Source organism: Lithobates pipiens, unplaced genomic scaffold (assembly GCF_037356315.1).
Source record: "Lithobates pipiens isolate NorthernLeopardFrog02 unplaced genomic scaffold, aLitPip1_a1.2 Scaffold_28, whole genome shotgun sequence".
NCBI classification, from domain to species: Eukaryota; Metazoa; Chordata; class Amphibia; order Anura; family Ranidae; genus Lithobates; species Lithobates pipiens.
The window spans coordinates 32,431,065-32,445,549 of NW_027507789.1; the positions used below are offsets into that span (position 1 = coordinate 32,431,065).

Consider the following 14,485-nt stretch of genomic DNA (forward strand, 5'->3'; position numbering starts at 1 on the left):
TGTTGTGCCCCTTAGTGTTCTTCTTCTTTACAGAGTGCATAATGTATGGTATGAAGCTGAAATAGCTGGGCTTTCAGGGACAGGCCCGGGAGCTCAGAGACCACACGTCGCTATCTGGCCATGTCCAGGCCACGCCCCCCCAATATTATCCTTTTTACCGTATTTATACGTCCTAACCAGGATAATGGTCTGTTTCCACATCATTTGCACTCCGCTTGAATTTCATGTAGTAATGGTATGTAATTTATTCTGTACATTTTCTTCTCAGAGTTGGCTAGTTTAATGCCCAGGTATTTAAGATCTTTTTGCCAGGGGAACTTCCATTTTCTCGTGAGCGGTTGTTCCTCGGCTTTACTTGTACTAACATTTAACATCTCCGATTTCGGACAATTTATTTTGAAATTTGAGAGATCACCATACTGTTTTAAAGTCTTTACTAAGTTAGGCATACTGTTCTTAGGGTTACAGATGTAAAATAAGATATCTTCTGCGAATGCTGCAAGGTTATGTTCCTCCGTTCCGATTTTTACCCCTAAAATATCTGGGTTTTCCCTGATCGCCGCGAGGAGAGGTTCTAAGGACAATACAAAAAGGAGGGGAGACAACGGGCACCCCTGCCTTGTCCCCCTTTTCAGTTCAAAGTAGGGCGATTCAAGTCCATTAACTTTTATCTAAGCGCCAGGATGAGAATATAAAATTTTAATCTTCTGCAACATTTTTGGGCCTAATCCCATACTCTCTATCGTCTAGAACATGAACCCCCAGCCTACTCTGTCGAAGGCCTTCTCCGCGTCCGTCGACAGTAGCAGACTGGGGGTCCCCCCCCTTCGCATCTTTTGGAGCAGCAAGAGTGTTCTTATCTCATTGTCTCTACCCTCTCTACCTGTACGAACCCCACCTGATCAGGGTGGACTAGTGTGGTCATCAGACCCCTCATCCTTTCAGCCAGGACTTTTGCATATAATTTCGTATCTGCATTGAGCAGGGAAATCGGCCTATAGCTAGAACATTGAGTTGCCTCTTTCCCTTCTTTCTGAATTAAGGTGATTGTAGCCAACAGAGCTTCCCTACTTATTTTGTACTCTTCCACCAAGCCATTCATGTATTTACATATTTTTGGGATCAAACTTTCTGAGAATCTTTTATAGTAGAATATTGTAAACCCATCTGGTCCAGGAGATTTCCCCGAGGCTGACGCTAGCAGCAATCCGAATTATAACATAAGATTCAAAATAAATCAAATCAGAAAAAAATGCCAGTGTTGCCTGTGACATTAGTAGGAAGCAACTCAGAAATATGAAATGCTCCAAAAAAACAAAGACAAAATGCAACTTTAAACAATAAAGATTCATATGTAGAAAAGCAAACCACCTCAGTAGAAGAGCATATTTGTTGTAAAAGGTCCACCGAAATCGGTAAACGAGAATCAACTGACCCATTAACCTTTAACCTTTTTATATCCTTTCAATGCTTCTTTCACGGTACCAAAACTAAAACAAGAAGGATAACCCCGCAATTTAGCAAAAAAAGATATCCCAGCTAATTGCTTCAAAATGTGAGAGTAAGAATAATCTTTTCCCATCAAGCTATCTATAAGGATTATCGAGTCTCCATTTTGTTATACTGTATTCCATTTTGTTATACTGTATTCCATCTTTAAACTTTGTATGACCAAGTTAGAATTCTAAGTACTAAGACATAGCTGCTCTCTATCTGGGAAATATGCTGTTTTCTTAGAATGCCCTTGGCCGCGAGAGTTTGTGCAAAGAAAGCCAGACTTACGGTCATCTCACATTCCCTTAACTGCGTCTGTGACCTAGAACGTCTGGATCACAGGCTACTAGCACAATGTTGATGAATATTGTAGTCTCACTCTTATCTCGTGTGAAGGTTAATGATGTGCTTTGCCATGAAGACACGATTTCTGCTTATTCTGCTTGTTCTGTCAATAAACCTGTTACTAGGAAAAGTTTGGTGTATAACTACAAGGGGGAATGGGAATCCCTGATTGGCTACTCCACAGGGTGCCGCCCCAACTGTCTCAGCATATAACCTGTTGTATTCAAAACATTAAATGTAATCATTATTCACATACATCTCGTGTATGAGTCTTGGTTATCTCACCGGTGAACGGGACTCCCAGGTTCATACAGACCACAGCCTAGGCAAGATAGGAAGAGGGAAATCGAGCACCTAACAGAGCAAGGACCTACCTTTACACTATCCAAAAAGGACAAAACTAAATGTTCAGAAAACATGCCGACCTTACCATAAGAGTCCAGGTAAGCACACCACAACTTCCACGTGGCATAGTAATCCGCCCACGTAGAAGGCGCTAAAGAATTACGAATAGCCGAACCAACATTCACCAAACCAGATCCCACAGATCCGAAGAGTAAGGCAACCCACCCTCGTCCGCTCCCGGAGCCAAAAGACGAAAACGGTCCAGCTGCAAAAGTGATAAAGAATCAGCAATCGAGTTATCTATTCCTGGTACATGCTTAGCCTTCAAACAAACATTTAATTCTAAACACTTAAAAACTAAACGTCTAAGAATAGACAAAACAGGCAAGGACCTAGAAGATAAACAATTGATAGCGTTGTCCTGAGCAGTGAGCAGTGGTGCTAGAGTGTACGGTGGGTTTTTTCTTTGGTTGTATACGCCGGTGGCAGTATCTTGGGGGGGGGGGGGGGGGTTTGTTGTTATTGTTGACTCAGGGGGTTGTAGTAGTAATCAGCCTGGGTATGCCCAATAGGCTGTAAGTTGTTTTATGTTTCAATTGCAAACTCAATAAAAAGAATTAAAAAAAAAATAATAATCCATCAGCGAGCCCTTGCCACTCTTTTGCACCCTACATTTGATTGAGTGGTGCTGATGTCTTGTGGAGCGGTGCCCTCACTTCTATGATCAGTTGACAATGTTCAGGCCTAGCAATTGGCATAGACCTGAAAATTGCCTCAAGGAGGTCTCATGCTGGGATACAAGTGCTGAGCCTTGGCATAGTGGAGTAGCAAGGAATGATGGACTGCTGGCATGCTGAGTATTAAGGGTTTGCTCTTCTCAGACACTGTCATGTTGTCCAAAATGGACAAGATTCTAGTGTCTTTGGAGAATTTAGTTGTCCTGGTAATTAACTGTTAACAGTTGCCAAAACTGGTAGAAAAGAGTATGAATACTTAAGTGCTATTGATACTGCAGTGAATTAATGGCACTAAAAGATTTCAGACTTCTCACAGTTCATGGTTTGAACATTCTCAAATCCTTTAGTAAATCAGCCTAGTTTTGCCAAGCCGGGGTAGCCTGAAATAGACCTATGGGTGGCTCATCTGTGTTCCAGGCTGTACGTTTCAAACCAAAAAAAAAAAAGAAACAAAAATAAACTGGCTAAATTATTCACCAACTGGTCCATCCTGTGCTGCACATTCGTCATTCTGTTTTGTACCGAATTAGTGTAGTGCTGAGAAAAAAGTTTAGAGAAAGATTTCAAAAGCTGCGCCACAACCCCTGTTAGCTAACCAAACCAATATAAATTAATAAATGAATAAGTGAATGCTTGATATGCACATAAATAAATATGATACATAAATAGATGAATTACATTAATCCCACATACCGTATATACTCGAGTATAGGTCGATCCGAATATAAGCCGAGGCCCCTAATTTACCACAAAAAAACTGGGAAAACTGTTTGACTCGTGTATAAGCCGAGGGTGAGACATGCAGCAGCTACTGTTACAGCTTCCATCCCTGTGTCCCTCCCTGTGTCCATTGCAGCCTACCTGTGCCAATCTGCAGCCTCTTTGTGCCATTTTGCACCGATCTGCATGTATAAAAAAACATACGGCGGCCATGCCAGGTTTCAAAAGCCGCACCTCTCCTCCTCGTCTGTGACAGACGGCGGCCATTCCACTGTTCAAAAGCCGCGCCTCTCTGTCTGTGATAGGCGGAACACTCAATTTCCCAGCAGTCAGTGTTCCGCCTATCACGGACATCCTCTCATCCTCGTCCGTAGTATGAGGATGAGCGGATGACTCGAGTATAAGCCGAGGGGGGCACTTTCAGCCTAAAAAAGTGGCTGAAAATCTCGGCTTATACTCGAGTATATACGGTACTTCTATTTCTTGTTTGCACCCATTGTAGAAGCCAAACCATTTTACTGAATAAATAAGTATAAGGAATGGTAAAGTGCTGTAATTCTACTTTAAATATAGAAGAAAACCAAGATTTGTACAAGGATACTTACAGATTTAATCATGTCATTAATCGGCACGAGGTATTTGCGTACTCCACCATCCACTTCTCTGGCCCTGAGCTCACAGAAGCAACAGCAGATGAGGGGCTGGATCCAGCACTCTCTTCCTCTTCACCTTCGCTATGCACCTCTGACTTAACTTCAGTTATATTTACTTCTAGGATATCAGAGGAGGCAACAGGGTCTATTACATCTGCCTTATCCTGGGGTACCAAACATAGATCGCTCTGTAATTAGCAAAAAATAAAAAATAAATAAATAAAAAATAAGTTTTAAACTTGCGTAAGAAAATATATATTTAATTTATATTTTACATGTCTATATACCCACACACTCACATTAAAATAAATGTCCACTACTGAGAGTTTTTATGTACAACTACTAAGAACTGTATGTTGATTGAGTTTGTACCTTCTCCACAACAGTCTGAGAGGTAGAGTCATCCCGCTCCTCCTGATCACCCGTAACACTGCTCTTCTGTCCATTCAGGTACCCAGTTGTCGCCACTTTCCTCTTGATGGTGGAATTCCTATGATTCTTCACTGCATTGTCAGTTCTATGCATAGAGTCATGATTGGCGTTCAGGGTTATTCCGACCATAGCATGCGTGTGAAGAGAGTAATGCCACAGACGTGTCAAATGCTCCTGTTTTCTGCCACCTTTGAAGAGACAGTGTGGGCTTTTGCTGAGAGGCTTGTGCCTAGTCCTAACATCATAAAGCTTAAGAAAGAAGAAATGACCCTGGACAACATTCTGCAATTTTATGATGCCTGTGAGGACAAAGAAGAAAAGTACAATGCGCTGAGAAACATTTATGGCGTAGTCACCATTGCTCAAGCGATCGTGTTTTGCAGGACTCGCAGGACAGCCAAATGGCTTGCCTGTGAAATGGCAAAGGACGGGCACAAGGTAGAGTTGCTGAGTGGAGAACTTTCAGTAACAGAGCGAGCCTGTGCTATACAGAACTTCCGTGATGGCAAAGTCAAGGTCTTGCTCACCACAAATGTCTGCACTCGAGGAATAGATGTGGAACAGGTGTCAATCGTCATAAATTTTCACTTGCCAGTGGACATGGATGATCAGGTTGATTTTGAGACATACCTGCACCGTATTGGCCGCACCGGAAGATTTGGAAAGAAAGGCATCGCCATTACACTAATTGAGAAATGTTGGTTATACATGCTGCATGACATAGAAGACTATTTTCATACAAAGATCAAGAGGCTGGACACCAGGGATATCGATCAACTGGAGAAGTTTTTGCCATAGGGAATCTGATCTTGGAATCTGATCTCCGAAGAATAAAATATTCAAGTAGAAAACATTTGCACTTAAGTTGGTACAGAAGGATATTAGTTTGATACAAATATATCGGTATGAAGAAAGGTCTATTCTGCACCCACCAGTCACGAAGACGCTCAGCCCTGCTCCAGCAAAGATATGAATCGTGTGGCACTGGGCCGAGAGAATTTTTGATTGCTTTAGGCTTGCTTGGTTTACAGTGGCCATTATAGTATTAAGCACAGTCTGGTTTACTTTGTGATTTAATGTTTGTGTACAGTTTTTTGTGTACAGTTTTGTTACTCTGACCTCACTATAGGTGGTTTTCTCCCCTTTATTTTGTATGTGTTTTTTGTTTCGTTTTTTTAAACGATGCACAACACAAACTTAAAATGCAAGTGTCTAAATAAATTGCGGCTGCACATGTGCTGTTTAAATGAGCACATTATTAACACTGTAGATATCACCTATTTGTTTATAAAATGCACTTTGGTGTTTTTTTTACTGTTTGAACAGTTCTGATTTTGTATTCTGTAAATAGTGCAGATTGACTTTCAGCAAATTGTGATGTTGGTTGGGGTGTTGAAGTTTAGACAGGATTTCACAGGTGTTTTTTTTTTTTTTTCTGACACGGTCACCTTTGCCATGATCCGGATAAAGTCAAATAATCCATCAGCGGCTCTTTTTGCCCTGGTGATGGAGCCGCTCACGTCGGCCCTCAGGAGGGCGGAGGGGATTCGTGGGATACGGGTGGGTTCCATACGAGAAAAGGTAGCTTTATATACAGACGATCTCATACTTTTTTTAAGTGACCCTGCCCAGTCTCTCCGGGAGACACTATTCATTCTTTCCCACTTCACTGAGTGTTCGGGGTTGAAGGTAAATTGGGACAAGTCTCAAATCATGCCCATAGACAGGGGGGCTAAAGCGGCGGCGGATCCCGACCTACCATTAGTGTGGACGGACACAATCAAATACTTGGGGATTTATATCTCCTCCTCTACCTCTGATTTTTGTGCCCTTAACCTGGATCCATTGGTGCAGAAGATGAGGACTAGACTGAAGGCGTGGTCACATCTCCCTCTCACCTTGATTGGGAGGATTAATTTATTCAAGATGAAGCTTTTGCCTGCTTTCCTCTATGTTCTCAGACATGCTCCAATCTGGATTCCTAAAAAAATATTCCGCATGATCAACTCTCTCCTGGTGTCGTTTCTCTGGGGCGCTGGTCAGCCGAGGTTTCGGCTGACGGTGTTGCAGAGGCCTTGGGGGGAGGGTGGTTTGGCTTGCCCGGACCTACACTCCTATTATGTGGCGGCCCTTCTATCCCATGCCCACAATTGGCTGGTTTCGGATGAGTCCAATGCGGCGGTGGTTCTGGAGGCGGCGTGGTTGGGGTCATATGAAGCATTGAGAAACTTAATGTATCGCGGTCTTCGGGCCCCGTTCCCTCTTACTGCCGCAATGCGGGCAGTTGTGAGGGCATGGAACATAGCTAGCTCGATGCGCCCCGTACCTTCGGGGCACATCTCTCCGCATAGTCCTTTTTGGTTTAACCCCAATTTGCCGGAATTTGGTTCTATTCCTGATCCTAGTGTGTGGGCTAACAGGGGCATCAAATATATCGAGCAACTTTGTTTTGAGGGTAAATTACAGACCTTTGACAGGCTGAAGCAACAGTACGCTTTGCCGAACTCACATTTATTCAGATTCCTGCAACTTAGCCATGCCTTTCGAACACAGTTTGGAAATGCCCCAGTGGCGTTCTACACTTCGAGGCTAGAGACTCTGCTCAGAGACGATGATCTGTCTAAACCTCTGTCGGCCATATACAAGGTTTTGCTCCCGAATGTTCATACCGGTCTCGAGCTCCTGAGGGCAAAGTGGGAGGCAGATTCCTCCTCTTTGGACACAGAGGACTGGGAGGACGGCTGGGAGTATCCTTTCTTACAGTTAGTGTCAGCCAGGGATAGATTAGTGCAATTTAAAATAGTGCATAGGGTATATTATACTCCGCATTGTCTCCATAGAATCTACCCATCTGTCCCTGCCTCCTGTTGGAGATGCAACTCACTCTCAGCGGATTTTATACATGTATTCTGGGGCTGTCCTCAAATAGCTATTTTTTGGGTGGAGGTGACTAACTTTATTCGGTCGGTTACCACTGTAACGGTACCGTTGTCTGTTGAAATATGTCTATTGGGTTTGGTCGGATCGCTGGCCCCACGCCGAGCGATCAGAACACTCCTGGGATTATTGTTATATTATGCCCGTAAGTCTATTGTTCTTAAGTGGAAGGCTCCGTTGGCCCCCTCTATTAATTTTTGGAAGAGTTTAGTGAACACGGCTCTTCCACTATACAAGGCCACCTATCTTTCGCGTGGCTGCGGAGCTAAATTTCATAAAGTATGGGACATTTGGACGGAGTCACGAGACACCAATGCCGACTCGAGTGCTGACTGACAATATTTCATTAGGACTTTGTGGAGGTGTTCTAGGGTATTAACACATCTGTAGCCCTGGGTCCTCCTTACAGGGGCAGTGGGGGGTTGGTTGGGGGGGCGAAGGCTTGCATGCTTCATCCGGGGATGGCCTACAGCCTGCAGTAGAGCATGAGCGAACTTGAAGATTGTCCTGAGCAGTGAGCAGTGGTGCTAGAGTGTACGGTGGGTTTTTTCTTTGGTTGTATACGCCGGTGGCGGTATCTTGGGGGGGGGGGGGGGGGGTTTGTTGTTATTGTTGACTCAGGGGGTTGTAGTAGTAATCAGCCTGGGTATGCCCAATAGGCTGTAAGTTGTTTTATGTTTCAATTGCAAACTCAATAAAAAGAATTAAAAAAAAAATAATAATCCATCAGCGAGCCCTTGCCACTCTTTTGCACCCTACATTTGATTGAGTGGTGCTGATGTCTTGTGGAGCGGTGCCCTCACTTCTATGATCAGTTGACAATGTTCAGGCCTAGCAATTGGCATAGACCTGAAAATTGCCTCAAGGAGGTCTCATGCTGGGATACAAGTGCTGAGCCTTGGCATAGTGGAGTAGCAAGGAATGATGGACTGCTGGCATGCTGAGTATTAAGGGTTTGCTCTTCTCAGACACTGTCATGTTGTCCAAAATGGACAAGATTCTAGTGTCTTTGGAGAATTTAGTTGTCCTGGTAATTAACTGTTAACAGTTGCCAAAACTGGTAGAAAAGAGTATGAATACTTAAGTGCTATTGATACTGCAGTGAATTAATGGCACTAAAAGATTTCAGACTTCTCACAGTTCATGGTTTGAACATTCTCAAATCCTTTAGTAAATCAGCCTAGTTTTGCCAAGCCGGGGTAGCCTGAAATAGACCTATGGGTGGCTCATCTGTGTTCCAGGCTGTACGTTTCAAACCAAAAAAAAAAAAGAAACAAAAATAAACTGGCTAAATTATTCACCAACTGGTCCATCCTGTGCTGCACATTCGTCATTCTGTTTTGTACCGAATTAGTGTAGTGCTGAGAAAAAAGTTTAGAGAAAGATTTCAAAAGCTGCGCCACAACCCCTGTTAGCTAACCAAACCAATATAAATTAATAAATGAATAAGTGAATGCTTGATATGCACATAAATAAATATGATACATAAATAGATGAATTACATTAATCCCACATACCGTATATACTCGAGTATAGGTCGATCCGAATATAAGCCGAGGCCCCTAATTTACCACAAAAAAACTGGGAAAACTGTTTGACTCGTGTATAAGCCGAGGGTGAGACATGCAGCAGCTACTGTTACAGCTTCCATCCCTTTGTCCCTCCCTGTGTCCATTGCAGCCTACCTGTGCCAATCTGCAGCCTCTTTGTGCCATTTTGCACCGATCTGCATGTATAAAAAACATACGGCGGCCATGCCAGGTTTCAAAAGCCGCACCTCTCCTCCTCGTCTGTGACAGACGGCGGCCATTCCACTGTTCAAAAGCCGCGCCTCTCTGTCTGTGATAGGCGGAACACTCAATTTCCCAGCAGTCAGTGTTCCGCCTATCACGGACATCCTCTCATCCTCGTCCGTAGTATGAGGATGAGCGGATGACTCGAGTATAAGCCGAGGGGGGCACTTTCAGCCTAAAAAAGTGGCTGAAAATCTCGGCTTATACTCGAGTATATACGGTACTTCTATTTCTTGTTTGCACCCATTGTAGAAGCCAAACCATTTTACTGAATAAATAAGTATAAGGAATGGTAAAGTGCTGTAATTCTACTTTAAATATAGAAGAAAACCAAGATTTGTACAAGGATACTTACAGATTTAATCATGTCATTAATCGGCACGAGGTATTTGCGTACTCCACCATCCACTTCTCTGGCCCTGAGTTCACAGAAGCAACAGCAGATGAGGGGCTGGATCCAGCACTCTCTTCCTCTTCACCTTCGCTATGCACCTCTGACTTAACTTCAGTTATATTTACTTCTAGGATATCAGAGGAGGCAACAGGGTCTATTACATCTGCCTTATCCTGGGGTACCAAACATAGATCGCTCTGTAATTAGCAAAAAATAAAAAATAAATAAATAAAAAATAAGTTTTAAACTTGCGTAAGAAAATATATATTTAATTTATATTTTACATGTCTATATACCCACACACTCACATTAAAATAAATGTCCACTACTGAGAGTTTTTATGTACAACTACTAAGAACTGTATGTTGATTGAGTTTGTACCTTCTCCACAACAGTCTGAGAGGTAGAGTCATCCCGCTCCTCCTGATCACCCGTAACACTGCTCTTCTGTCCATTCAGGTACCTAGTTGTCGCCACTTTCCTCTTGATGGTGGAATTCCAATGATTCTTCACTGCATTGTCAGTTCTATGCATAGAGTCATGATTGGCGTTCAGGGTTATTCCGACCATAGTATGCGTGTGAAGAGAGTAATGCCACAGACGTGTCAAATGCTCCTGTTTTCTGCCACCTTTGAAGAGACAGTGTGGGCTTTTGCTGAGAGGCTTGTGCCTAGTCCTAACATCATAAAGCTTAAGAAAGAAGAAATGACCCTGGACAACATTCTGCAATTTTATGATGCCTGTGAGGACAAAGAAGAAAAGTACAATGCGCTGAGAAACATTTATGGCGTAGTCACCATTGCTCAAGCGATCGTGTTTTGCAGGACTCGCAGGACAGCCAAATGGCTTGCCTGTGAAATGGCAAAGGACGGGCACAAGGTAGAGTTGCTGAGTGGAGAACTTTCAGTAACAGAGCGAGCCTGTGCTATACAGAACTTCCGTGATGGCAAAGTCAAGGTCTTGATCACCACAAATGTCTGCGCTCGAGGAATAGATGTGGAACAGGTGTCAATCGTCATAAATTTTCACTTGCCAGTGGACATGGATGATCAGGTTGATTTTGAGACATACCTGCACCGTATTGGCCGCACCGGAAGATTTGGAAAGAAAGGCATCGCCATTACACTAATTGAGAAATGTTGGTTATACATGCTGCATGACATAGAAGACTATTTTCATACAAAGATCAAGAGGCTGGACACCAGGGATATCGATCAACTGGAGAAGTTTTTGCCATAGGGAATCTGATCTTGGAATCTGATCTCCGAAGAATAAAATATTCAAGTAGAAAACATTTGCACTTAAGTTGGTACAGAAGGATATTAGTTTGATACAAATATATCGGTATGAAGAAAGGTCTATTCTGCACCCACCAGTCACGAAGACGCTCAGTCCAGCTCCAGCAAAGATATGAATCGTGTGGCACTGGGCCGAGAGAATTTTTGATTGCTTTAGGCTTGCTTGGTTTACAGTGGCCATTATATTATTAAGCACAGTCTGGTTTACTTTGTGATTTAATGTTTGTGTACAGTGTTGAAGTTTAGACAGGATTTCACAGGTGCTTTTTTTTTTTTTTTTTTGACACGGTCACCTTTGCCATGATCCGGATAAAGTCAAATAATCCATCAGCGGCTCTTTTTGCCCTGGTGATGGAGCCGCTCACGTCGGCCCTCAGGAGGGCGGAGGGGATTCGTGGGATACGGGTGGGTTCCATACGAGAAAAGGTAGCTTTATATACAGACGATCTCATACTTTTTTTAAGTGACCCTGCCCAGTCTCTCCGGGAGACACTATTCATTCTTTCCCACTTCACTGAGTGTTCGGGGTTGAAGGTAAATTGGGACAAGTCTCAAATCATGCCCATAGACAGGGGGGCTAAAGCGGCGGCGGATCCCGACCTACCATTAGTGTGGACGGACACAATCAAATACTTGGGGATTTATATCTCCTCCTCTACCTCTGATTTTTGTGCCCTTAACCTGGATCCATTGGTGCAGAAGATGAGGACTAGACTGAAGGCGTGGTCACATCTCCCTCTCACCTTGATTGGGAGGATTAATTTATTCAAGATGAAGCTTTTGCCTGCTTTCCTCTATGTTCTCAGACATGCTCCAATCTGGATTCCTAAAAAAATATTCCGCATGATCAACTCTCTCCTGGTGTCGTTTCTCTGGGGCGCTGGTCAGCCGAGGTTTTGGCTGACGGTGTTGCAGAGGCCTTGGGGGGAGGGTGGTTTGGCTTGCCCGGACCTACACTCCTATTATGTGGCGGCCCTTCTATCCCATGCCCACAATTGGCTGGTTTCGGATGAGTCCAATGCGGCGGTGGTTCTGGAGGCGGCGTGGTTGGGGTCATATGAAGCATTGAGAAACTTAATGTATCGCGGTCTTCGGGCCCCGTTCCCTCTTACTGCCGCAATGCGGGCGGTTGTGAGGGCATGGAACATAGCTAGCTCGATGCGCCCCGTACCTTCGGGGCACATCTCTCCGCGTAGTCCTTTTTGGTTTAACCCCAATTTGCCGGAATTTGGTTCTATTCCTGATCCTAGTGTGTGGGCTAACAGGGGCATCAAATATATCGAGCAACTTTGTTTTGAGGGTAAATTACAGACCTTTGACAGGCTGAAGCAACAGTACGCTTTGCCTAACTCACATTTATTCAGATTCCTGCAACTTAGCCATGCCTTTCGAACACAGTTTGGAAATGCCCCAGTGGCGTTCTACACTTTGAGGCTAGAGACTCTGCTCAGAGACGATGATCTGTCTAAACCTCTGTCGGCCATATACAAGGTTTTGCTCCCGAATGTTCATACCGGTCTCGAGCTCCTGAGGGCAAAGTGGGAGGCAGATTCCTCCTCTTTGGACACAGAGGACTGGGAGGACGGCTGGGAGTATCCTTTCTTACAGTTAGTGTCAGCCAGGGATAGATTTGTGCAATTTAAAATAGTGCATAGGGTATATTATACTCCGCAGAAAATATATATATATATATAGTGCAAGCGCTCAACCTGTATACACTTCTTATAGTGCTACAAAGTGATATAAGTTCAAATGTATATATAAAATAACCCAAAAAGAAAAAGTGAATACAATATTATAAAAGTACAAAATATAAACATATATATAGTGACTTATATATGTGTATATATAACAAAAAATAGTGATTAATAGGATATTATATCCCAAAAAAAGAAAACAGTGACTGTGGATATCTGTAAACAATAATCACAGTGATGAAGTCTATAAATGGATATATAGTCCAAAGCAATCGTGCAAAGTGCCAATAGCAGCCAGGGTTCTGTAATATTGTGACCGAAGAAAACAATATTTCACCATGTGACGATCCCACCACCGTATAGAGTGCAGGCTTACCGGATCTATATGACCCTAGCAGACATACGCCTCAGGGGTCAATCACAGCTTGCGATCCCAAAAAAGGTCTCAAGAATTGGATGTATCAGTCATGTCATATACGATCCCAACAGATCCCAACAGATGGCTAGATGTGGTCAATATTCCTCATGTGCATGTACAAATCCAACAACGACTCATAGGTAGGCATAGAAGATGAGAAGACGGAGCCAACATAGCATAATAACGTTTTTTTAAAAAAACTTTAATAAACATTTTTTTACTAAAACTCACATTTCAGGAAGAACAATCAAGCGTGTCAGAGAGATGAAAATGGCAGTAGCGGAGTCCTCCCGACGCGTTTCGACCCACCGGTCATCATCTGGGGTGGACTCACACTACTGTCCTACTGTCCTACTGCCTTATATATCCACCCATATATCTACACCATTTGACCCCAGGAATCACATTTAGAAGTGATGGTAGTTATACTTCCGGTATACGGAAAAATGGCGGCCCGGCGTGCGTTCCACGCCTCGCATAGGATGCGTTTCACCTAGTCATATTGATGTGTGAAAAAGAAATGTAGACAGAGACCTGTTTAAAATGGTCTCTATGTAAAAAGGGGCCAACATATAAAAGAATTGGGATGTTATGGACTCACAAATAAGTAAAAATTGTATCAAAAACCCTTTTTAAGATGGTGGTCGAGAACCGGAAGTGCGCATCCACAAGACCCGGAACCGGAAGTAAATGTACATCACTTCCGGAGCGGGATGGGAATGTAAACAGGACATGGATATAGAAAAATCACTATCTATTCTCTTATACTAATAAAAAGGTGGCGCTAATGACACCTAGTGGCCACTAATGAAATTGCGACTTGATGATACAGAAAGTAAGCCGTCAATGCTTCACACTGTGCAAAAAATACATCACGTGTTATAGAATAATAACCTTATGGTCAAAATGACTGTGTGACCAGTCACCCCGACCATGAAGTCACTAAAGTCATTACTCTACAACCATAAAAATGAATGAATATTATTGATAATATCATTCAAAAAATAAAATTAAAAATAAAAATATAGATATATAAAATAAATTAGGAACTACTACATAGATGATACCCACGGGTAAGAACCTACCCGATGCCAGACTACAAACATACCCAATACCAGACTACACATTGCTAATGCCTAAAGGTCCTATGAATCATCAATGAACGCATTAATGTCCCACTCCACATTCATACCGAATGGGGAGTGGGACTGAAGTTCATATA

General features: G+C 43.1%; 1 protein-coding gene and 1 pseudogene across 1 annotated transcript; both read left to right on the forward strand.

The window, feature by feature from the left end:
- Positions 1-4,786: 4,786 nt before the first annotated feature.
- On the forward strand, positions 4,787-5,871 carry LOC143934783 (ATP-dependent RNA helicase DDX25 pseudogene; annotated as a pseudogene).
- Positions 5,872-10,380: 4,509 nt separating this feature from the next.
- On the forward strand, positions 10,381-11,298 carry LOC143934844 (ATP-dependent RNA helicase DDX25-like). The gene has a single exon (XM_077458452.1). It carries the CDS (start codon positions 10,391-10,393, stop codon positions 11,087-11,089), a length of 699 nt encoding a protein of 232 aa, XP_077314578.1. The 5' UTR covers positions 10,381-10,390; the 3' UTR covers positions 11,090-11,298.
- Positions 11,299-14,485: the final 3,187 nt, after the last annotated feature.

Excerpts from the sequence above, each read along its gene's own strand:
- LOC143934844 (XM_077458452.1), top strand. The coding sequence starts at position 10,391 with ATGATTGGCGTTCAGGGTTATTCCGACCATAGTATGCGTGTGAAGAGA.